The sequence below is a fragment of the Mandrillus leucophaeus genome, unplaced genomic scaffold (genome assembly GCF_000951045.1).
Source record: "Mandrillus leucophaeus isolate KB7577 unplaced genomic scaffold, Mleu.le_1.0 Scaffold191, whole genome shotgun sequence".
In the NCBI taxonomy this organism is placed as follows: domain Eukaryota; kingdom Metazoa; phylum Chordata; class Mammalia; order Primates; family Cercopithecidae; genus Mandrillus; species Mandrillus leucophaeus.
In genome coordinates, this window is record NW_012101932.1 from 4,822,911 (window position 1) to 4,849,390 (window position 26,480).

The 26,480-nt window shown below is 40.1% G+C and overlaps 1 protein-coding gene across 3 annotated transcripts in view; it reads right to left on the bottom strand.

Annotated features, from left to right (window-relative positions):
- Positions 1-21,354: 21,354 nt before the first annotated feature.
- The window catches only part of SPRY1 (sprouty homolog 1, antagonist of FGF signaling (Drosophila)), a 7,078-nt gene continuing 1,952 nt past the window's right edge, over positions 21,355-26,480 (bottom strand). Inside the window, exons 1-2 of one of the 3 annotated variants that reach the window (XM_011978246.1) lie at positions 24,726-26,131; positions 21,355-23,567 (exon numbers count right to left, since the gene is read on the bottom strand). In XM_011978246.1, coding sequence (XP_011833636.1) covers positions 22,553-23,512 — 960 coding nt within the window. In that variant the 5' untranslated portion in view covers positions 23,513-23,567; positions 24,726-26,131 and the 3' untranslated portion in view covers positions 21,355-22,552. Of the gene's footprint in view, positions 23,568-24,725; positions 26,132-26,480 lie in introns of those variants that run through there. The other 2 variants (XM_011978244.1, XM_011978245.1) reach the window with 2 other exon arrangements.

Here is a 26,480-nt window from a genome sequence, read left to right on the forward strand (position 1 = left end):
AGATAGAGAGTAGAATGTGGTTACCAGAGGCTGGGAAGGGTACTAGGGAGGGGGTGAAAAAGTGGGGAAGGTTAATGGGTACAAAAGTATAGCTAGAGTGAATAAGATCTAGTATTTGATAGCACAACAGCATGACTACAGTCAACAATAATTTACTGTACATTTAAAAATAACTAAAAGTATAATTGGAATATTTGTAACACAAAGAAATGATAAATGCTTGAGGTAGTGGATACTTCATTTACCTGATGTGATTATTATGCATTGTACACCTGTATCAAAATATCTCATGTACACCATCAATACACAGACCTACTATGTACCCATAAAAATTAAAAATTAAAAGATAAAAAGACATACTTCACTAGAGGTCATACCATAGCATTTATTGGTTGTTGTCTGAATATTGGTCTCATCTCACTCAATTAGACTGAAGACTCCTTTAGAGCAGTGTCTACTTATTCAGCTAATACTTTGAGTGCCAGCAGTGCTATATGCCAAGCACAGTTTTAGGTGTTGGAGTTTCAAAAGTTAATGAAGAAAATCCCTACTCTTACAAGGCTTATTATCTAATTGTTGATTCTTCATGGTTCCTTATATAGTTTTCAGGAAATGAATTTCAATGTTATTTACTGACTAGCCAACTATTTGCATGATCTTAGATACTTCCCTTGAGTTGGGGTTAGCCGTTAGTAAAAGCAAAGGCGGCTAAATGCAATGGTTCACGCCTGTAATGCTAGCACTTTGGGAAGCTGAGGCAAGAGGACCACATGAGACGAGAGGTTTAAGACCAGCCTGGAAAATAAAAGCAAGACCTTGTCTCTACAAAAAATAACAAATTAGCCAGGTGTGGTGGCACACACCCATAGACCCAGCTACTTGGATGCTGAGGCAGGAGGATCCCCTGAGCCTAGTAGTTCAAAATTGCAGTGAGGTATGGTTGATGATTGCAGTATTGTACTCCAGCCTGGGCAACAGAGTGAGACCCTGTCTCAAAAAAAAAAATAAAAATGAAAACAAAGCAAAGAAAAGAAAAAAGAAAAGAGAAGGCAAGTGATCTATATAAAGCACATATAATATAGCATGGTACAAATTTAAATCATGAATCAAAATAAGTCCTTTCATGGTCATTGCTAGGCTGGAAAGATCAGCCGTTGACCTACATATTCCCCCATCTCCCATCAAGTTTGGTTGGCTCAACTCAATTTTAGAATCTTATTAAACATGGTATCATTCTGCATCAATAAAGTTAAGACATTATCCATTTGTATTAATAAAAGAGACTTTAAAATTTACCCCTTTCCACCCACCTATCATCTCCATCCCCAACCCAAGGAGGTACAGGCCACAGTACAAAAACACATTTGCATTATTTTAAGGCTGGGAAAAAGGAAAAATGTTAAGTCCTTTTAAAATAAAAGATACAATCATTCTCGTTTTCATTCAGAGTTGGTCTTTGTTTCTTGATTTCTATTTTCGTAGAAAAGTAGCAATGGCCACTCTCCTAGAAATTTGTGGCTGCAGCAATCGGAGGTAGTATGTAAGCTCCAATTATGCACAGGCTTTGCAGTCAATTAACCACAGTTAACATCCTGGTTCCCCGCAGTTTTGGCTGTGGGAAACTGGGCTAGTTATTTCACTTCACAGTGCCTGGGTTTCCTCATCTGGAAAAGAGAATAATAATGCTAGCGACCTCATAGAATTTTTGAGAAGATCAAATAAAATAATTCTTGTAAAGTTCTTAGAATGGTGTGCAGCTATTCCTGGGTATAATAAGCTCGTTGTATAGTGAGCTATAATTTTGGTGAAAGGATAGAAAAAAGAGACCTCAAGCCTTTGGGGGAACTTATAATACAGTGAGAAAAACAAACCATAAGTAAAGTAAGTTATTTGGGACTGAGTATTAAGTTCAGGGACTGGAGATTACAGAAACAATCCTAGCAGCCTTTGGTTGAAGAGGACTCAATCACAAAATAAGCAGAGCTCAAATCCCATGTTTTGGCACTAAGAACTGACATGACAGGGACCCCAGCTGATGGCTGCACTACTTGGTGATCTGGGCTTCTATATGGAAAATGGGAAATGACCAGACTTTTTGAGTTTCATAGAACAAACAAGTCTCACAAGAGAAAAATCTCTTTCCTCTCTTAAGGGAGCAATATCTGGAATACAGAGCTAGGAAGGTACTAGTACTGAAAATACGAACGTTTCAAAAAGGTTTTTCTGCCTATGTAATTAGGAGAAAAGAGGAGAAAGGACTGTAAACTCCATGTCTGTCTTATTCACTACCATACACTGGGAGCCTGGCCCATAGTCTCCACCCACCCTCCCCTCTCCACCCTCCATCCTGCCCCCAACCACTTTTGCTCCCTCCACTCACCTCAGGAAATGATCATTTGTTCTTCCAAAGGCTCAGGTATTTTAGATTGCTTCTCTGAGAGAATTTAGTGCATCCTAACTCCTCATTATGGGTGTATATAGATCGGGCTTACAAAACATTTATGTTAAATTGCTCATTTAAAATTCTTCTTTTCCGTCTTTAAAAATTATTGTAATTTATCATTTCAATTTAATAGTCATATATTTACCAGTTCCTCTCTAGGAACTGAGTGTAACTCTTAAGAAACCAGTGGTTTCCATGGGTCCCAGAAGTATCTTCTTTTCTGTAGAGCAGTTTGTGGTTGCTTTTTTAAAAAGTAATTAAATAATACGTACGCATACACGAGAGTTATATGTAGTGTCAAATATCTTTTTTAAAATTCCCTAATAATTGAAAAAAAAGTTTCAGTATTTTTTCTTTATTTACCACATTATTAAACATCCCAGTCCTACCTCCTCTATCACCACTAAGTTCTAACTACAAGTAATTTATTGAGCCTTAAAATTTAACTGTACCTTAAATTTTCCTTTTTCAATTGAGAACATGAAACACAATTTTGCCAAGACACAAACTGCTACATTGGTTGTGATTAGGGAGGAATTTTTTTTTTTTAATGCTGAGAGCCCTTATGATTGAATGACAGGCTTAATTAATGATTTCCATCATTCAATTTCTCCCATTTTCACTTTTCTCTTTCTTTTAGGGGGTAGGTGGGAGGGAGAGCGTGTTTGTTGGCTCATCAGTACTGCGGTTTTAATTCCCTTATATAATTTTAAAAAGCCACTATGCTTGAGACTTCTTTTCAGGGGCTTTTTGTCCCTAGAGTTTCAAAACTTACGGCGAATAGTTTTCTCCAACCCTGCTTAATTCAAATATGAAACAGGAAACTGTGATGTCGTGTCTAGTAAACCATCAAAAGCACTCTGTTTAAAACAGAGAAATTAAGTGAGCTCATTGCTGCTTTAAAATACCTTAATTTTTGGCGGAACACCTACCTATCTAGGAGTAAAAGGTTAATTACATAAAAAGGTCGTCACTTCTTCCTAAGTACATCAGTTGTTTTAGCAAATGAGTTCTTTCATCGGAAAAGATGAAAGATGTCATCGTTCTAGTATGAGAATGATGTGCACTGAAGACACTACTTACAACTAAAAAGTTCCTTTAATCCATGGAACAAGAGAATAATAGAACTTGAGCATTCTACAGTATCATTTTCATATTTTTTAATATCAATAACTATGTGGATGTACACATAGCCAATCACAACTGTATGTAACTGAGCAGCCATTCACAGCACTTAAGGAGAACAGAATACTTCTCTGAGGCTTTGACGTGATAAACATACAAGTTCACTATCTAAACATTAAGTCATATTTTAAATGGATACTTTAAGCAATTGCTTCCTGTACAACCGGAATGAAATATATGCTGATTTTAATGACAGTGATAATAAAGTTGGTTACATAATTCCAACCCAGTCACCCTGGGTAAAATGATAAGTGTTAGTCTTCAGAGGCAAAGTTTCTTAAGGGAAATTATTAGCATGATTAACGTGGTTAACATAAAAAGTGGTAGAGCAGTGGGGTGCTGGGAGGGATGGAACAGCTGCTTGACTCTCACAGCAAAATCAGGTTCACATTTTTTTGAAGTTTTTCTTTACAAGATTATTTTGTCGTAATTGTTGGCAGTATTAGATAGTTACAGTTTCTTTTAAATAAAAAACATAATGGCTGGACGCGGTGGCTCACGCCTGTAATCCCAGCTCTTTGGGAGGCCGAGGTAGGCGGATCATGAGGTCAGGAGAGCGAGACCATCCTGGCTAACACCGTGGAATCCCGTTTCCACTAAAAATACAAAAAAATTAGCCGGGCGTGGTGGCGGGCGCCTGTAGTCCCGGCTACTCGGGAGGCTGAGGCAGGAGAATGGTGTGAACCCAGAAGGCGGAGGTTGCAGTGAGCCGCGATCGTGCCACTACACTCCAGCCTCGGCAACAGAGCACGACTCCGTCTCAAAAATAAATAAAAAGAAAAAAAAAAAAATACAAACATATATTCTTGCCACTGAACTTGTACATTTTCACTGGCAATCCAAACTTCCTTAGTGCTCTTTTGCTTATCATCAGTGTTAGTTTTCCTGCAATCAATGTGCTTAGCTGGATAAATACTAGAAAGCTTAAATGGACAAGTTGAGTTTTTCTCTTTTTCAACTCTCCGAAAAGAATTTCACTTTATTAAGAAGATAGAAAGGAGGAAGGTTAATGAAACAAAACACAAATTGTGGTTTTCAGAGTGGCTGTTTTCTGAAAGATCACTGAAATCCTCAATTCTAAAAGGTTCAATGAGTTTTAGAAGATCATAAAAAATAAAAGCAGAGGAGTGTTCCCCTAAATTTTTATTTTAGAAAGTACAAGACATGGCTGGGCGCGGTGGCTCACGCCTGTAATCCCAGCACTTTGGGAGGCCAAGGCAGGAGGATCACGAGGTCAGGAGTTTGAGACCAGCCTGGCCAACACGGTGAAACCCGTCTCTACCAAAAATACAAAAATCAGCCAGGCGTGGTGGCGCACGCCTGTAATTCTAGCTACTCATTAAGCTGAGGCAGGAGAATTGCTTGAACCCGGGAGGCAGAGGCTACAGTGAGCTGAGATCGTGCCACTGCAGTCCAGCCTGGGCGGCAGAGCGAGGCTCCATCTCAGACAAAAAAATAAAAAAAGAGAAAAAAAAGGAAAAGAAAGTTCAAGACACTAGGAGACAGGTAAAGAATGTATCCAAATGATTGTTAAATCCCCTTGGTAACTAAGAAATGGGTAGCAGGATTATGTGTCATTTTTAGTTCTTCATTATACTCTTCTACATTTTCAAAAACAATGTTACAATAAACACATTACTTTTATCAGCAGAAAAGAGGATTTAAATGCTTTCCCATTTCCGGTTGCCAGGTCAGTCGCCTGATCCAGCTCTTAGTGGAGATTAAGAGCTTATACTTTTTTCCTAAATCCACACCACTGGCACAGCACTGAACGCGTCCCAGGCGCTCAGCAAGTCTGGACTGACTAATTAATTAATGTAGGGCTCCTTCACCTTTGTACACCTCTGTACTTAAAACACTGTTCTCGAGGGTGTCTAAACACACTTAGAAAAAGCTGCTCTGGTTTTAAACGACATATAAATTCCCTACTAAAGCAACTTCTCTGTGTTCATCATTACTCAAGGGCAGATGAGTAAGGTGACATTTCATGTTGCTAGTTAGAAGTGGCTTGGAACAAAAAGCCACTAACTTCTGGTTTAGACTTTGTTCACTCTAAAAATAAGTTACTGGGGTATCAGATATGACCTAGTCTTTTTGTTTGTTTGTCTTTTTACGGAGTCTGGCTCTGTAGCCAGGCTGGAGTGCAGTGGCACGATCTCAGTTCACTGCAACCTCCGCCTCCAGGGTTCAAGCGATTCTCCTCCTCAGCCTCCCAAGTAGCTGGGACTACAGGCGCGCGCCACCACACCCATCTTTAGTAGAGATGGGGTTTTACCATGTTGGCCAGGATGGTCTTAATCTCTTGACCTGGTGATCGGCCCGCCTCAGCCTCCCAAAGTGGAGTGGCGTGAGCACTGCGCCTGGCCTAGTCTTTACCTTTTTTTGCTTGTTTGTTGTTGTTGTTGTTGTTGTTTGATACATAGTCTCGCCACTCTGTCGCCCAGGCTGGAGTGCAGTGGCGCGATCTCGGCTCACTGTAAGCTCCGCCTCTCGCTTTCACGCCATTCTCCTGCCTCAGCCTCCCGAGTAGCTGGGACTACAGGCGCCCGCCACCACGCCCGGCTAATTTTTTATATTTTTAGTAGAGATGGGGTTTCACCGTGTTAGCCAGGATGGTCTCGATCTCCTGATCTCGTGATCCGCCCGCCTCGGCCTCCCAAAGTGCTGGTATTACAGGCGTGAGCCAAGAGTGCTGCCTACACTTTTCAATTGTAGATGTATTAAAATTGAGATTACTCATTTTTTCCAAAGAATGTGGGAAAGCGATTACCATAATCTCCTTAAGGACAAAGTCTCCATCATCCATCCACCTCTAGTGCCTGGCCAGGCTGTAGGCTAGAGTAGGTGCTTGGTAATTGTTGAGGGCTGAATGAATCAATCAGTACTCCTACACACCTATCTTGTCACAAGTGGACACAATATGTTTCAGGGAGAAGAGTAGTCTAAAAATATTTATTCCAAATATTAAGGTAAATACCCTATCACTACCCAAGACACAATAAAAGGGCAATAAAACATTGTTTTCTACATGTTAGGCACCTAAAACCATTTCTTTTCTTTTCTTTCTTTTTTTTTTTTTTTTTTTTTTTGAGATGGAGTTTTGCTCTTGTTGCCCAGGCTGCAGTGCAATGGCACAATCTCGGCTCACTACAACCTCTGCCCCACCGGTTCAAGAGGTTCTCCTGCCTCAGCCTCCCAAGTAGCTGGGATTACAGGCACCTGGCACCACGCCCGGCTAATTTTTTGTATTTTTAGTAGAGATGGGGTTTCACCATGCTGGCCAGGCTAGTCTCGAACTCCAGACCTCAGGTGATCCACCTGCCTTGGCCTCCCAAAGGGCTGGGATTACAGGCATGAGCCACCGTGCCCAGCCCCTAAAACCATTTCATAAGAATATTTGTGGCTAATGATTAAATGTGATGGGAAATAAAGCCTTTTTAAGTTGAAGTTATTTTAACAAACAGGATAATTCTAGAGTTGAATTATGTGTAAAACACAAAAAGACCTTGAATAAATGTCAACAAGTTATGAAAATTGTTCACATCATAAAACATATAGATTTGCAGCCTGAGTCAAAATGCATGGCTTAAAATGACACTGTTTCTCTAGCATCTCCAGGGAGTGCTTTCTTGGTTACTCTTCAGTGTTTTAATAATGCTCTTTTTTCCTCTACTTTTTAAAAGTTTTGTGCCGTGAGATATATATGATACTCCATACCACCTTGCTGATGCTAAGACAGCTATTGTATCCATAAAACCACTGCACAGTGTCTAAATCAGGAGCTGAGTATGTTCTTCTACCTTTTATCAGCTCTAAAAAATGCAGAGCAAACATTATCTATTGTTAATTACCTGTAAAGTAGGGCTTTAGCCACTTCCCCTGTTTCTAAGAGCCCTGAAGTGAAACCTAAAAGAAGTCACCCATTGTTTTCAATTGTGCAAGGGCCAGGAGCAAACAGGGCTCAAATTGCAGCTCTGAAAGGCCACAGGAAATTGGCATACCACTAATCTGCACTCAACTATTCAAAGAAACAAAGCCTGCATTCCTGCTGAAAAACTCACCAGCAGAAACCCAAGGCAGATCTGTTCAGTAAGGACCACAGAATAAATCTGCAGAAATAAAAGTTTTTAATTAGAGTGCCATGAGACCTGGCTCTAGTTTCCTAGCTCTGAGAGTAACACACATCATTTAGATTTCTACGTAGACCTCCCAATTTTCCCCAAAATGAGACTACATAATTAGGATCCTTCCTGTTTAATAATGTCAGCAGGGATGGGGTTGGAGGAGATAATTTAATAAGAGGTTAGCTGTTCACTATAGATAGCTAGCTGAGTTATAATAAACTAGAGTACTGAAATAAAAATGTAAGGGAATTTTGTGTATTTGGGCTTTAAACATTCCCTGTAAACACAACAACGTTGTTTCTAAAGCATAGGAGTTGAATACAGTTAAGAAATTGGCCAGATTATCTTCCATGTGAAACAGAACAATTTAAAATGAGCTTCCTATAAAATTCAAGTATGAAAATAAGGATTTTTTTTCAACTGGATATTCCATCACAGCAAAAGTCATGAGCCAAATTGTGATGCCTCAGCTGCTGTGGCCCATCTACTTGATCTTAGATAGTGAGAGCGGAATAAACTAACAGAATCAGGGAGGTTAGGTTCTAGTCCTAACTTTATCAATAAATGTGAAAATCATAATCCTCCCTGTGTTAGATTTTCTTATCTGCAAAACTAGGCTAATAACTTGGCCCCTCTTTAACTCATAAGTATGTCAAAAGCCCAATATGTTATAACCTAGATACTTATAGAAAATGTCATGTGCAATATAAAATCTGAGATATTACTGTATTTAATAACAGTGCTTTGAGTGATAGATTCCATAATATTATAGATCTATCCCCAAGACCATTCAAAAGTATTTATAGCCATAGTACATAAAAAAAAAAAAAAGAATGTTTTGAGGGGTTTCATGCCTAGGCCAAGTTCAGCAAGAAGAGTAAACAATAATTTAGTATCCAGGAGAAAGAGCATTAGCATCTAAGAAGCTGGGAAGGGCCCTGGCATTTTCCAAGCTCCAAGTCAACTCGATTTAATTACTTTTAAGGATACTTTGGATGCTTAACAGAGAAGACCAAGTGGTTTGCATTATGAATAACTAAAAATAGATTAGTAAAATGAAGGAGGAGTTGATTCAGGCATTTCCCTGTCAGGCCTATTTGGGATGTTATAGAAAGGATGCATTATTATATCCGGTGAGAGGTGAGCCGATTCCACAGCCTTGAACATCTGTATCCTCTAGGGCCAGAGGTTTTACTGCCACAATTCTTAAAATTACTCTCCCCTGGAAACCTTAACATGATCAATGATATTACGAAAATTCTCTGCAGCAGATAATTACATATCTTTTTTAGAATTCTATTTACTAGTATTTGCTAGACAAAAATGACTTTAGGCAGGATACACATCATGTCAGAATATATATTTTATTAATGCAGTAAATGGCCCTCTGGCCAGAAAAACAAAAGCCAAATATGGGTTTTTATGACTCGATTATAAAATGCAGGGAAATATATCAATCAATATTTATTGAGTGCCTACTATAGGCAAAGCACCTTAGGAATAGAGGTAAATCTACAACATAAACCCAGGCTGAAAGAACTATAATATGGAAGGGAGACAAGACATAAACATTAAAAACTCAACATTAAAAGTAATGATCAGTTTATAGAATGTTGTTACTAAAGAATTTCTGGGAGAGATTATTTTGCCATGATCCAGTCAGAAAAGTAGGATTTAAACCTTGTTGCAAAGAATAGGATTGAAAAGGCAAAGGCAGCGTCTCAGGTCTGGAGTTGAAGGTATGTTGCAGGGACAGAGAGCGAACCAATTCCACTGGATAGAAGATTTATGTTTCAGAAAAGTAGGAAAGAAGGGTGAAAGGGCAGGGTAGGAGTCTGAAAGCGCAGCCACAAATGCACAGTGTGTGAGTTTTAACTTAATCCTAGAATTAATGTAAAGAGTGACTGCAGGAAAAGACGGCAGGGCAAGAGGCAAAGAGAAGACTTGGGGTGTCAAAAAGACATACAGTCTGATGAACTGGAAAAGATTAATTTTTAATATGGTTATTTGTTATGCAGTCATGCTGTAGACCAGTAACCTCATATGATAAATGACACAAATGTTTCCAAGTGTAAATCATCATATTCCAAGTAGGCAGCCACCAGTAGACACACATTTTCCATTGGGTCAAAAGGACCCAAAATTTTATTTGCACACAAAAATATAGTTGTGTGTTTTTTCCTCTTGAGAACCGATCCCATAGGTAACATCTGAACAGCCCCCATCATGAAATCGCTGCTCTATGCTCCCCGCTGCCTGCGGTTGACTTAGTCATTTGTTGTGCCATAGGAAGGAGGTGACAGTTACTGCTTGGATACGTTTGTAGGGCATAACCTCAAAGGAACTTCCTCACACTCTATAGTAGAAAGAAATAAATGTTTGTTTTGAAAGATAAGCATGGGTAAGTAGAAAAAAATGCTCAAGGGCAAATACTTTTAAAAACATGCTTTATGAAAGAATGTTGGGTTTTTTTTTTTTTTTTCAAAAAAGGCAAGTTCAAGCAGACTGTTTTTTTCCAAGAGTACTGCCTGCTTTTCTTCTTTCCAAAATTTGCCAGATTTTACAATCCACACAAAGCATTTTTTCCCTAAGGATTAAGAGATCCTTCCTCCCTCATTAAAATTTTTATTTAAGAAATTAAGGGACCACAGGGTACCATATCCCATTATTTACATAGAGTGTGAAGCAATTTTGGACTCTCACACTTGACTTTTTTTTTTACCAAACTTTGGAAATCAAGCAATGCCAGCTTCTTCAAATTCAAGTTTTACTATTTTATAAACATCACCTTAAAAAAACAATTTCCAAGTCTCTACATGTGCCTCATATATACCACCTATAAAATAGAGAAAAAATTTAAACTCCAATACTATTATTTACAAGTATTTCAAATTAAAAGAAAAAAAATGACCAATTCCAAACCCAAAACTATTTTGCCCTTCCTTTGTGTTGCTTCTGTAAGAATTCAGGTTTTATTGGATCAGCCTATCTTTATGCTATATTCTCTTCAGGAATTATAAATTAAACTCCCAAACTTCAAGTACAAACAAGGTCCACATAATGAAAACAGTACAGGCCTTTAAAAGTATTGTTCATGTCTTTCTCATTCAGTTGGTTCTATTTCCTACTAGCTGCTTATCCTTGAGCATGTCATTTCACCTTTCTGGGGTTCAATTTGCTTTACTTTTATTATTCTTATTCTTATTCTTATTATCACTATATTGAGAAGGAGTTTCGTTCTTGCTGCCCAAGCTGGAGTGCAATGGCGCGATCTTGGCTCACTCTGCCTCACAGGTTTAAGTGATTCTCCTGTCTCAGCCTCCCAAGTAGCTGGGATTACAGGTGTGAGCCACCACGCCTGGCTAATTTTTTTTTTTTTTTTTTTTTTTTGAGACGGAGTCTCGCTCTGTCGCCCAGACTGGAGTGCAGTGGCACGATCTAGGCTCACTCTAAGCTCCGCCTCCCGGGTTCAAGCCATTCTCCTGCCTCAGCCTCCCCGGTAGCTGGGACTACAGGCGCCCGCCACCACGCCCGACTAATTTTTTGTATTTTGTTTAGTAGACACAGGGTTTCACCCTGTTAGCCAGGGTGGTCTCGATCTCCTGACCTCGTGATCAGCCCGCCTCGGACTCCCAAAGTGCTGGGCTTACAGGCGTGAGTCATCGCGCCCAGCCTATTTTATTTTTTTGAGACAGAGTCTCACTCTGTCTCCCAGACTGGAGTGCAGTGGTGTGATCTCAGCTCATTGCAACCTCCACCTCCTGGGTTCAAGTGATCTTCCCACCTCAACCTCCTGAGTAGCTGGGATCCATACCCAGCTAATTTTTGCATTTTTGGTAGAGACAAGGTTTCACCATGTTGGCCAGGCTGGTCTTGAACTCCTGAGCTCAAATGATCTGCCCACCTCGGCCTCCCAAAGTGCTGGGATTACAGGTGTGAGCCACTGTGCCCCACCAAGCTTGGTGAATTTTAAAGTTCTGGAACTTGGTGTTTCTGACAACAAAGTTCAGATACATAATTCACTGAAAAGTGTATACAGTGAAGCTGTATACAGTGAACTCTGGGAGGCTGAGTTGAAAGAATGAAAAATTTAGTTTCTGTTTGATTTGCAAAGCCTTTGCTTCTTTCCTGTCTTCTTGTTTCCTGCCTTCTGTCCACTCCATTACTCATTAACCATTCCAGGAGAGGTGGGGGGTGGGGGAGGCAGAGATTCTCAAATCTGCACAATTAGTAGAATGTTCCGTGGGGAAAATTTTTATCTCCTTCTATGTTTCATTTACACAAATGTCTCTGCCTTCCATTACCAGAGATGAGCTAACCCGGTGCCAAATGGCCAAGACTCCTCCTCCCCCATCTTCTACAACCAATCAGATCAAGCTCACAACCTCCTTTCAGTCTCCACTGTCCCTGTCACATTAATCACCTTGGCTCCTATATTATTTATCCAGCTGGTCTCCCTCTTGCCCTCCAGTCCATCAGCACCATGCAGTGCTGTCTAAGTATCTTTCTGAAACTCTAATCCGATCATGCCATTCTCCTGATTATCATCTGTCAGTGACTATCACCCACAGGATAGAGCCTAAACTTTTTAACATGACATTTCCACTTTCCATGACTGGCTCCTCTTTTTTCCACAGGCATCTTACACTCCAAACATACTAAATTACTTGCAATGTTCTCATCATGCCACGATCATTCCCACTTAACATGTCTTTGGACTTTTCCAAAATGCTTTTCTCTCCCTTGTCTACTTGACTCATTACTATTCATCTTTCAAGTCTTTTCTATGAAGCTTCTCTGATTTGCAAAGACAGATTTGGCTGCCTCCTCCCAGGGTGTTTCCATGGCCCCATTTACCGCCAGTAATAGCATCATTCATGTTGCTAAAAATTATGAATTGCTTATTCAAAGATAGGGTTGTTAAATTGATGAATGTATGGTTGACAAAGCCAAACTCTTACTCTCTCTCAAAAATTGCCAATATTGTGGACATTAGAAATGGTATCAAAAGACCCTGCAAACATTAATCTCAGCAGTTTTCCTTATTCTAAAGCTTTTAAGAATGAATCTAGGAAGTTGATCAGCAAGAAATATTTACTGAGCTCTTACTCTATTGTGTAATCACTATTCCAGGTACTAGATAGCAAAATGTTACAACCAATAAATGTTGGTTTCATCCTTTTTTTATCTTCCCTAATTGAATTGCTTCTGGTACTAAAGGGTAAAACCTAAAAAGACAGACACAAACGGGAAATTATAGGCAATTCCAAGAACAGGTTTACAAACCGCAAAGTGACAAGTTAAAATTTCACATGCTCTGTAAATAACTCTGACACCAACAGTTTTCTTCATAAAGATAGGCCTCTCTACATTTAGAGTAATAGATTCTGGGTGGCCCAGAAGAATAAAATGTGCTTCTGTTAGGGAATCAAATTTACTCACAGCTTCCACTGCAAATCTACAACATGCAAACTCTGTGAAGTAGGCAAGACTAAGATCTTGGACTGAATCTCTTTGCTTCCTCAAGTGCCTCTGAAGTGCACAAAAGTTGAAAGAAGGGGATGTGGAAAGCAGAAGGTCTTTTGGCTGTGTGTATTATTTTGACTGAATTGACAGGTCAATCTATTTTCATGAAGGTATTTTCTTTATTCAATAACAGATTTTGTTAACAGATCGTTTGTGCTATAAATGGAGCATATCCCAGTTACAATAAATTCTACTCCACTAGTTCATTTCTTATTCAAATTATTCCTTATTAAGAAATCCTACATTTTTATCAGCTCTTGTAATCCATTAGTTTACAAATAAGTTAGAGCACCTAAAAATATTCCTCCCAAACATAAACAGCTTCTAGATATTTTTTTTTCTCCACCTATCATTCTAGCATTTTTTTTCTTTCTTTCTTTCTGAGACAGGGTCTTGCTCTGTCACTTGGGCTGGAGTGCAGTTGTGTGAACATGGCTCACCAGAGCCTCAACCTCCTGGACTCAAAGGGAGCCTCCCACCTCAGCCTCCTAAGTAGCAAGGACTACAGGCGCATGCCCCCAGGCCTGGCTAATTTTTTGTAGATGTTTTAGCCAATGAACGTTTTGAGACAGTCTCACTCTGTCGCCCACCATGGAGTACAGTGGCATGATCTCGGCTCACTACAACCTCTGCCTCCCAGGTTCAAGCAATTCTCTGCCTCAGCTTCCCAAGTAGCTGGGATTACAGGCACCCACCATTACACTCAGTTAATTTTTGTATTTTCAGTAGAGACAGGGTTTCACCATCTTGACCAGGCTAGTCTTGAACTCCTGACCTCGTGATCCACCTGCTGTAATCCCAGCACTTTGGAAGGCTGAGGCAGGTGGATTACCTGAGGTCAGGAGTTCGAGACCAGCCTAGCCAACATGGTGAAACCGCGTCTCTACCAAAAATACAAAAATTACCATGGTGGGCGCCTGTAATCCCAGCTACTCAGGAGGTTGAGGCAGGAGAATCTCTTGAACCCTGGAGGTTGCAGTGGGCTGAGATAGTGCCACTGTACTCCAGCATGGGCAACGGAGCAAGGCTCCATCTCAAAAAAAAAAAAAAAAAAGAAATGAATTTCTTTTGGGGTTCTTCCAATTTGCCCAGGCTGCTCTCAGACTCCTGAGCTCAAGTGCAAAGTGTTGGAATTACAGACCACCGTCCAGCCAACTTCTAGTATTTTAATACCTAAATTAACAACTCTTCTGATACATTGGCCTCCATTTTCTCCTTGTTTTCATCCTTAGCTCCATGTATCTCTAACTCTGATCACCTAAGCTGCCTTTCAGCACAGAGAAACTCCAGGTTTCCTCAGCATTTAAAAATGGCCCACCTGGCCAGGTGCAGCCTGTAATCCCAGCACACTGGGAAGCTGAGGCAGGAGGATTGGAACCAGCCTGAGCAACATTGTGAGGCCCTGTCTCTACAAAAAAAAAAAAAAAAAAAAATTTTTTTTTTTTAAATTAGCTGGGTGCAGTGCTGCACCCCTGTAGTCCCAGATACTCAGGAGGTTGAGGTGAGAGGGTCATTTGAGCCCAGGAGTTTGAGGTTGCAGTGAACTATGTATGACTGCACCACTGCACTCCAGCCCTGGCAACAGAGCAAGACCCTGTTCCAAAACAAAAAGGCCCACCTTCTAGGATCTTGACTTGGAACTGCTCCTATGTCCTCAGCTGTCCTCACTTTTCCTATTGCCTTACTCTCAGTAAACCTGTATCTCACCCTCATTGGAACGTCATCCAATTTTTCTGGCCAGTCATTTTTAGCACACACTCAGGCTGCTGCCCTAAAATCCCTGAGCTCTGTGAAATTCACCATTTCTTATTGCTCCAGGTAATACTTATTCTATGCCTTCATTGCTCCTCACAACCAGCTGCAGGGAATGTCTAGATAACAATCTGAAAATTGGCTCCTAAAACATTCCCTGTCTCATGTGAGCTTGAGCTCTCACCACTCTTCACTTCACCTGCTTTAGTCTGTTAACAGAGCCACGAGCATTCCCCCATCTCTAGCCATTCCAGACCTCTGCTCTCAAGAGCCAAATTTGGGTCTGTTATGTGTCTTAACTATCAATAGAAGACCATCCTTCTATTTACAAAAACAGGGTGCGTTTTGACAATTTCTTCCTCTCTCTCTTAAAATTCCATTACATCTGTTTCTTCCCTCTCTTATTTTTTCCTTTACTCTGAGAGAAGAACTGTCTTGCCAAGGTTAAAGCTCCTCTTTGTGTTTTCTCTTCCATCTCCTCCCCCCTCCTCCAGGATTGTGCTCCTGGAGCTCTTCCCTCTTCTCCCTCTCAACTGCCCATGCTAGTCTTTCTGCAAAAAGGCTCAAGTTTCTGTTATTCTAAAAATAGTCTCAGCTGTTTACCTGCCCCTAGTTACTTTCCTATCATCTCAGATGTCTAGAGTGAACAGCCTGAAACTGTTACCCTGCATATCCTTACTTCCCACTCATTTCTTAATCCCATGCAATCTGGTTTTCATTACAATTTCACCTAAATACCACTCACTAAATTTAGTTGGGAGTCTCTGCAACTTTTCACATTTGATTATTAATTTCCACCTTACAAGTCTTCTCCTTTAGATTCTAAAACATACCAATCTCTTGGTGCCTATGCTTCTTCGACCATCTCTCTTACTGATTTGCTCTATATCCTCTCTCTGCTCCCTAAATGTAGGCATGTTCCTCAAGGTTTGTCCCTAGTCTGCTTTTAATTCCATTATTTTCCTTTGGGATCTACACTGTGGACCTCCTATCACTTGTATGTGGATGATGGGCTGTCAGTAACCTCTCTTAAACTCTAGACTTTTATTATTCATAATTATCTGTTTATTCCAGTAGAACTCATAACATTTCCTAACCCACATACCCCAAACAAATCCCACTCATTTCTTTTAACAGAACTGTTATTTTCCCATTTGCCAAAATCCAAAAGCTCAGTATCAATTCTTTTCTCCAACTCAAACCCACATACAAATAACAGCAAATTCCTATAGATTCCCCATGGACAGTACTTCTCTCATTCATACCCCACCCCCTTTCCCTTCCTACTAACCTACAAGCTGCATCAAGACCATAATACCTATGGCTTTCTTTTTCTAAATTGGCCTTCCTATCTTAATCTCTGCTATTTTAATCTCCCGCAATTCCCCTATACATACCTATGATCTAACTCAGAGGTTTTCGACTAGCTGTAGAATCATCTGGGGTGCTTTTAAAACAAAAGAAAGCCAAGGCCCACTCTCAGAGATTCTGATTTAACTAGCTTAAGGCGGGGTCTAGGCACAGGCTTTTGTTCATTGCTGAGGGTGGTGTCTTTTGCTCTCAGCTGCTTTTAATGTGCAGCTAAGGCTGAGAACAACTGCTAGCCAAATTGGAACTGAGTTTTCTCAAACTTGCATCTTGTTTGCTTAGCTAGCTTTGTCTGGCTCCCTCCTCATGGCACTTATTTCTCTGCCACGGACTATCATTAATCCATTGTGCTTTAACAAATGTGTTCAATTTTATAGCACAAATAATCCAAAATTTTGTTCAATCTCCACTCCCCTTAATCAACCTCTCTTTCCTTTCTTCCAGCCATTTACCACATGTACAAATGCAGGAAGTAGTTTTTATTTTTATTTTACTTTATTATTTTTTGAGATGGAGTCTCGCTCTGTTGCCCCGGCTGGAGTGCAGTGGCGTGATCTCGGCTCACTGCAACCTCTGCCTCCCAGCTTCAAGGATTCTCCTTCCTCAGCCTCTTGAGTAGCTGGGATTACAGGTGCACGGCACCGCGCCAGGTTATTTTTGTATTTTTAGTAGAGACGGGGTTTTACCATGTTGGTCAGACTGGTCTCGAACTCCTGACCTCCTGATCCACCTGCCTCGGCCTCCCAAAGTGCTGGGATTACAGGCGTGAGCCACCAGGCCCAGCCCAGCAAGTAGTTAATACGATGTTACTTCATTTTCACAAATAGATCATCATTATCAAATTATAATTTTGATTATTATTGTATATAGACTAAGTAGATTCTTGAACTAAAGGTTCTTGGACTAAATAAAGCATCGTTGGTGAATGATGCTTCTAGTATACTGTACCTAAATATCCAGTTCGAAACAGTTCTAGGTTCTCTGATAGTTTCTGCAATAGAATTATTGCTGTATCTACTGTGATTCTATCTGCAAGATGACATCCATCTCTTTAATAATGCAAAATATAAAATGTAAAGCAGCTTCTAATCACTGTAATCTTACTGCAGCCAGAAAAATGGTAAGAAGCACCATCACACAAGTTCTTAAATCTAGATGCCAAGTTACTGTTCCTTTCAGAAACTGATTAATTTGTTCTATTATTACCATATAAACCCAGCCAGAGGAAACACAAGTTCCACTTTCAAACTGTTAATTTTAATATTAACATAAGAAAAATAATCATGGCAATGAAGTCATTTACTACTTACTCCTGATAGCTAAGCATGAATAATATATGCAGAAAAACATTTCATTTCCTAAATGATGGTCAAATACATTAATTATGAAGGAAAAATTTTCTGGTAAAGAGGATGGAATAGTAAGGGTTAATTGCAGCAGAAAGACACTGACTGAGTTGGCTGCTGAGAAATGAAGAGGACAGGTGCAATGGCTTGCGCCTGTAATCCCAGCACTTTTGGGATGCTGAAGCGAGATTGCACCACTGCACTCCAGCCAGAGCAACAGGGTGAGACTCCTTCTCAAAAAAAAAAAAAAAAAAAATAGCTGGCCGTGGTGGCATTTGCTTGTGGTCCCCGCTACTTCACAGGCTGAGGCAGGGGAGGATTGCTTGAGCCTAGGAGGTGAAGGCTGCAGTGAGTGGTGATCATGCCACTGCTGCACTCCAACCTGGGTGACAGATTGAGACCTCATCCCAAAAATCAAACAAACGAATAAGAAATGAAGAAAATCCTGTGTCAGATGAAAGAGTTCAGGCTCTACCCTAGCTAAACATGAACAGTTTATCTTCTCAAGCCATGCCTTTGTTTGTACATCCTCAAAGTGAAGACAGTGAGCTCCATAAACCAGTTCCAAAGTTGCCTGATACAATCACCCAAAAAGCTTTGCGAAAATAACGAATACCAGGCCCCCACCCCCAAAGATTATTCTAATACAGGTCTGAGCTATGACACACACTTCGTAATATTTAAACTAGCTATCTATTTCTTTTCATACATGATTGAGAAACATTAAGATAAACTCTGAGATATATTTCTAGTTCTAGAATTCTACTGTATACAATGCTCCTAGGAGGTGTTCAATAATAGCACAATGGCTTGGTAATAATCTGAGAGACTATTAACAAGAATCAATAGCTGTCAGGTAAGTATATACATGGCTATTTTGATTACAGCTAATCAGTGAAGTAATGGAAAAAACATCCGTCCAACCATCAGTTGGTCAAAAGAAGGACTTAAAAGTTTTGTTTTCAACATATTTAAAAACACCAATGCTCTTGGCAATTAAAAAGAAAATATACAGTGGGAGTTTAGGATAAGAACTGCTTTTAGACACTTTTCCAGTTTGTTTCAGTATTTCCATATATTTCAAAAGGGATTTTTTTATATGAGCTATCTCTCTCTATAGAGAGAGAGAGAGAGAGAGAGAGAGATACAGATAGTCAGCTATGAAACACACCACTCCATTAAAAAACAGAAAAGATTTAGGAAAAATGGATAATTTCAAAAATTAAATCCTCTGGAAATTAATCACCTGAGTCTGGTTCCATTATCAATTTTAGGATAAAAACATAGTTTTTAACTTATTTCTTTTCACTTTAAAGACTTCTGTTTTTAAAGCTTTAATTTTTATCTTTTGGTAATAATGGAAATATTTTGTGGTTTGAATTTTGGAAACCATGTAATTATAATCCTGTATTTGCAGATTCACTTTAGGCCTTCACACACAAAAAAGTCTACTTTTTCACATTCCATTTTTTCTGCTAGGTTACATTTTATAAACTCTGTAAACAGGAAACTACTCAATTACAAAAGTCCTATGTTGGTTTAATCACTATTAAACTATCTAAATAAGGCTTGTTTGAAACGAAAAAATTGGCAGTCAGAAAATATACTGGAAAGGAACCAGGTAACAAAAACATCCATTCTGTCAAGCTGTACTTGTTGGGGAAGAGGGACAAATGTGTGGAATAAAAAGGTTAGCCCATCTATTTGGCATGTTGTTTTTCATTCAACAGTATTAAATAAGTGGCAGCGGCATTGTAAGAAATTTCAGCTGATGCTTTAAAGCCTTAGCACTTTAAAATGATGATCAGCATTAGGTTCAAGAGCCTAGGGCCCATAAGCTCTTATGAGGACACACTCTTATATTTCTTCTTCCTACGTTTAAACCATCACAGAGGAGGAAGTTTCGAATCAGTGTTTATGCTTTGCCACCTGACAAGCCTCTTTTAGAAATCTGAACCTCTAACCGATTGCTCCTTCCAAGTACAGACTCGCCATTATGCCAGAGTTCACATACAGTCCTTGAAGCAGCAGACCACCATCTTAATATTTTTCATGTATTCTGCATATATAGAGCCAGAAGTTAAAACTCCACAGCATACTTCATTCTCATAAAAGTTATAAATTTCTTTCAGTAAAAACTACTGCTTCTTAGTCTGGTTATTACAGCTCAAGACAGCTCTTACTCCAACTAATTATACTAAGGGTCTAAATAATACCGGAAAAAAAACCCACACAGTATTTTGAAGAAGTCTGTGTTTATACACTTCATTAAGAAGCCACATCTCAATGAAAATACTCCATAAATATGAAAGGACCAGTGATAACATTACATAACTTGAGTATCAGAGGAAAACACTCAAGTTCACATTTTAAAATGCTACAGATTATGAAGTAGCCTCCAAAACACAACTATTCACTTTTAAAAATCCTCCTGCTTTCAAAGCATAAAGGAGATATTTGATGGATTAAATATCACATTGCCAACTAATAGGTTTAGCAGCTTGATGGAAAAGCACTAAAACAAGTTTCTACCAATTATACCTTGTCTATATAAAACAAAGTCAAAGTCTATTTACAAAGAACAAATACGTACTCTTAAACTAACAGCCAAACCATCCATGAATAATGACCAAAAAAAAAAGCTGGGTAAGAGCTTTGATAACCTGGGTTCAAATTATGTCAATATCTTATTCTCAAATGCAAAGAATTATTTTCAAATGCAGATAATGACTGACATATCACTTAGTCATAGGGAGTTAGTGAGACTGAGGACTCACATGAATAAAATTTTATCAAACTTAAAAACGGTGTATTCTGAGTACTCAAATGACCAAATATTTTATCAGACCCAAAGATTCCAGCTATGTAGTTGTTTCACCAGACTAAAAAATAAGATTTAAAATATTTACTTTTTCTCCATAAAATTTTAGGCCCTCAGATTTCTTATTGCACAGGACTTGATGAGGTGTAATTTGGTCAAGCCACATTAGACTTATGAAACAAGTGGAAAGGCAGGGACAGGCATGTTTTTGAAATCTCTCTGATGTTGTGAATTATTCCCTTGGTAACTTCCAGAATGCTTTATTAAAGTGACAGTACCAGAGACTCCTAGCATACCTACAGAACTAAGTTCATTGAGTCTAGCTGACAAACTAACTTTTTATTAACTTGAGAGTTAAGATAAACATTTTTTAAAAAGTTTCTACTGTAGATATGCCCCATTTCAAGAAATTATAATATACACAAAACCTCATGCTTACAAAATAGTCAAAGTAGGGAGATACTTAATATTACAAAGAATTTTTACTGTATAAAATAACTCACTTGAGCACTTGTTAAAAGAGAATTTGGATTACAAAATTTTGATTAACGCACTTTCCAGGAAATACTAGGTTGGTGCAAAATAACTGTGTTTTTGCCATTAAAAATGGCCCAAAACTGCAATTACTTTTGCACCAACCTAATTATCTACTTCGTAATTTGGGCTTACCTATGTCTAGATTCAGCATCTATAGGGAAAGAAGTAAAATGGGTGTGTAAGAAGAAAAAGTCAAAGCAAATAAGCAAAAATCATCATAATAGTACAGGCTAATAAATGAAGAAATCAAGAGACAGTTTCATTAATTAATATATTTTCTGCATTATAGTTAACATGTGTACTTTCTTCGTGTCACCTTATTTTCCGTTAAGTATTGATATTTTGTTATATTCAGACATGAGTACATTTCAACAGTCTTTTGCAATAAATACCATAAAATAATAGAGATTCGCATAATAAATATTCTTTACAATAAAAAAGTTTAACAGACTTTTGTCTTAAAAATAGTCAGAATTCAACTTTGTGATTTATACATAAAATATACAAAAAGCACCACAATTTGTGGTTAAGGCAATGAAAACACAGAAGAGATTAGAATGACTCAGCTGTTAACTATCCAAGGGGCCAAAAGGACCATTAAGGAGCCAAGATCACTTTAGGCAGCATAGTTCTGGGACACCTATAGATTGATCAGCTATAAATATCAACTTGAGTTATCCAAGTGTCCTCAATGACAACAAAAATTTGGTGAGAAGCATGGGGTGAAGAAGGAAGGTGGTTGAGTCCTTCACAAATACGAAGGCTAGAGTGAAGATGGGCAAGGTCCAACCAATATATCTCCAATGTGAAGATTTACATTGTAAAGCGAATCTAAAATTACATAGAAAGAAAAAATACACTTGGCATCTCCAGAGTAAGACAACCCCAAAACTGAGGGGAAAGAACTTTGAAGGACAAGAAGCAGAGGGCAGTGGTTAAAGGAAAATTTTTACGTTATAGCAAAAAATATATCCCCTATGCTACTTAAGGGGCCAATGCTAGGAAGATAGCCCTAACTGGAGACAGATTTAATACATAGCTTATTTAAGCAATTAAACGGTTGCTTTTTAAAAAACCAATTTCCCTGCTCCCAGAGTACCCAGTCAAAGCAACTCTAAATCACTGTAGTCTGGGTGTGGGTGTATGTTCATGTATACAACTTTAGAAAGTTGCTTGCAGAACAAAAAGGCTACACAAAGCCCACTGGCTCTCAATACCCTCTCAAGTGGATGGCAGAGGCTCTTGTCGTAAGTGGGAGCTAGGTGCAGTTTCCCAGTCCACTCTTACTGAAGATCATCCATGAAGGAAGAAAAATATCCATGAGTCAGACCTTGGGAACAGGGGAAGAGAAGGTGGGAAATGGGGAAAAATTCTAAAGAAAAGAAAAAGAAAAAAAAATAGCCACAGCTTGAAAGCTAGAAGCTCAGGAGGTACAACCCACCTCCAAAAATCATGATGGTTTATCCTGACCCCGGGAGGGGCAGCTCTCCAGCTTACAATAGACAGTGTTGGAGTTCTTACATCTGCACCCTGGGCGATGGATCCAGTCATAACACCCCCTGCACAGCTTCAGGCATCCTTTAGCAGGAGGATAACAGAGTAAGCAAGGTAAAAATAAAGACATGGCTCCCATACACAGGTATCTAGAGCAGCAGTGTGACTGTGAACAGGAGCAAGGATTATCTGAGTAGGAATCCCCTTCGTCGTCATTGGAGCAGTGGTAGAAGATGCCCTTGACTAAGCACATGCAGGTTCCATATTCCACCATGCTCTCAGCAGAGCAAAGGCACTGCCGGTTACAGGCCAAACAGGATGGCAGGGTCCTGGGAGCCGTGCATTCTCCACACTTGCACTTCCCACACTGTTCACAAATGAACTTGTGCTGTGTCAGGTCCTCTTTCAAGGAACCCTTCAAGTCATCCACAATCAGTTGCTTGGGCTGGGTCCGGATTGCCCTTTCAGACCTATGACCAGGGACTGGTCTGGTTGGTGGTGACCTTCCTAACAGTCCCTGTTCAGAAGAGGCACTGCTGTTGCTCCCAGAGCTGGCTGCACTGCCAGTGCTGGTTGATCTGCTCAAAATGGGGCCCCTGGCATTATTGGGGAGTACTGCATGTCCCAGGTGGCTTGTGTGTCTGTGCTCGTAGTTACTATTCACATTAATTGGTATGATTTCATGAGTCCTCTCATGCTTTTCTTGTCTTGGTGCTGTCCGAGGAGCAGGTCTTTTCACCACTGAAGGCCCTTCTGTGTATTCATTGCTGCCTCTTATGGCCTTGATCTGGTCTAATGACAAAATAGCAGCAGGCTGAATCTCTCTCTCATAGTCTAATCTCTGACGGCTATCCAAAGAAGGTTGCTGGATCACAACTAACGAACTGCCACTGCCATGTTGATTTTGGGGATCCATGTGTAGTGATCTTGAGTTCTGGCAATCAGTGGAAACCTGGCATGCATCTGAAATCCTAAAAGGAAATCAAAGATGAAAAAAACAGAGAAAATAAATGACAGGAAGCATTTTTTGCGGGGGTGGGGGGAGGGAAATCCTGTCAAGTCACAAATTGACTAAACTACCTAATAATGACCTCCTTCATCAGTGGATTACAATGATGCTGGGGTCCTGGCCAGAGTCCAATTCCAGGAGAGGCTGGGGACCACATCATAGAGGAAGATTGTAAACAAGAGACCCCATGCCATAAACATTACAAGTTTTTCCAACTTTTAAGAAGCAGAATCAAGAGGAAGTAATGCCTTCCTGTTTGTGAATCTAACAATCAAAATGGAGCATGCCTTCGCAGGGAATATTGAGTATAAGCAGGAGAATAACTCTCATCTAAAGAAAGCTCAGTTACCAGTTCATAGGTGGTTTCCATAAAGGAAAATGTCTACCTTTTAAGAAATTGAGAATGGCTTTGGTGCTACAGCCTTTTTGTTGTGTGCTGTTATAAGCATTAGATTAATGATGAAAAAAATTAAGGCATTAAAAAAAATTAAGACTCTAAAATGAAATCGCAAAATAAAAGGTAACTTTCTGTATAAATCAGAATTTTAAAACTACCTTATTATTCATCTATGAGATGCAAAAATAAATGTATCAGGTACACAACGGTTCTTGGTGTTTTGTAGCTACAAACACACACACACAAGACTCAATGTATAGTCCAGTGAATGATGTAACAGTACTCACATTTGAAATCCTGAGAGGTTTTTTTTTAAGCTGAAGGGCTCACTCACAAAACAAGTTTTATGCACAAATAAGTGTAGTGTAGGTACATACGCAGTGTATTTAAATCCTGGCCGTTTTAATTATCTGTATTTCCTCTAATTTAAAAATCTGTATTTACATGACAGACCTTGATTTTCAAAAGCACTGCCAACTGATTCAATGTGCTTCTTGTAACAAAATCAGCACACTAATATCCAGATACAAATAAGCAGTTGTGTTTCCATACTAATAGTAAATTTCTAATTTATAATGTGTTCTTCACAAACTACCAAAGATAAAAGTTTCTGCTTTCAGTGGTGAACTAAAGCATTTTTCACACAAATTCCTTCTAAAGTCTATAGAGTCGACCCAATTCAAGAATGAAAAGAAAAAGAAATGTCCATTCTCCACTACCAACCTGAGGCAAAAAAAACATGGTTTAAGGAATAAACCATGCAGAAAGCAGAAAGAAGTCCATTTCCTATATTTCCTAAACTAATGTCTCTAAACTATGCCTTCTATGTTAACTTCTTGGAGCTCCCCCCTCGTTTTCACAACTCAGCTCTCTCAAGTTTCTACTTTATTCTACCTTCTTTGCGCAGGAGGAGTAACACATTCATAACCTGCGGAGATTTGGTCTTGGAGTCCTCAACGTCTAATCCTGACTCCTGAACAATTATTCCTCTTCTTCAAGAACTTCTTAACTCAGTGCTTTGAAAGCAAAAGGTAGCTAAAAATACTAAGCCAGATTCCACACGAAACGCAAAACCGTAGAGGATTTGAATAGTGTAACTCAAAACACCAGGCACAACTTTAATTTGCATTTCCAATGACAGTTGTAACAAACTTCATACTGGTTGGGAAATGAAGTTACCAGACAAAAAATTAAAAGCAAAGAAAATTCGCCATCTCTGATTCGAAGAAAAGCCCATTTTCAAGCAGTGACAGTCTTGGACAAGCCCCAAACACGCTCACACGCGCTCGGCACACTGCCTTCCCCAAGAAAACTCGAATGGAAGTAGAATACCTTTGCGGACAATCCCATCACCATCCCAAGGATCACCGTGGATTTCCAACACACTTTTTGCGTGGTCCACCAAGGTTTCTGACAAATCATGGAGAGCCTTCAGCGTCCACGCGGGCGCCCAAAGCAAGCCCACGGTCTGGCTGACCCTAAGCAAGGATTTGTCTATACTTTAAAGGAAAAGCTGGGTTCACCGAGGGCCGGGGAGAAAGAAGCCAGCGCAGGAGCGGCCACATTGCAAGTTACCACGGTGGAGCTGCGCCCTCTGCAATCCGTACTGAATAAATAGTTGACGGAGGAAGGAAAAGGAAAAAGTTATGAATGAAAACAAGTTCTCTCTCCCTCTCTCTCCGGCAGGAGGAGGGGAGGAGGCTGAGGTTACCATGAGCTCAGGAGGACGGACTTCCCCATTTTTCTTGTTGTTGTTGTTTTGAGACGGAGTCTCACTTTGTCTCCCAGGCTGGAGTGCAGTGGTGGCACGATCTTGGCTCACTGCAACCTCCGCCTCCCAGGTTCAAGCGATTCTCCTGCCTCAGTCTCACGAGTAGCTGGGACTACAGTCGCGCGCCACCACGGTCGCCTAATTTTTGTATTTGCAATAAGGACAGGGTTTCGTCATGTGGGCCAGGCTGGTCTCGAACTCCTGACCTCAGGTGATCAACACGCCTCGGCCTCCCCAAGTGCTGGGATTACAGATGTGAGCCACCGCGCCCGGCCGACTTCCCCACTTTTAAAGTGGCAGTGCCCTCTCCCCTTCCTTGTCTTTGCACTGAGCTCCAAACAAGAAGAAAGTTGCGGCTGGCTTTGGGGCTGGCTAATTCTATCGAGTGGCTGACGGGCGAATTCCGAGCATTTGCCTACACACACACACACACACACACACACACACACACACAGCCTTTGCCGGTCCCCTGCCAGAGGCACACTCCTCCACAGAGGGCCCCCAGGGACATCCCCAGAGCCGCCTGGAATCCCTCTTGGGCGTGAAGAGCTCTCCGAGAGGACAACCTGGGCCATCGCGCCGCCGCTCCGAGTAATCGGGGATGGGGGAGACCCTGTCTTGTTTCGTTCCGCAGCCGCGGACCGTCGCCCACCCCGCCACCCAACCTTGAGCGCCCCATAAGCCCCGGCCCCCAGGCGAGCAAGGAG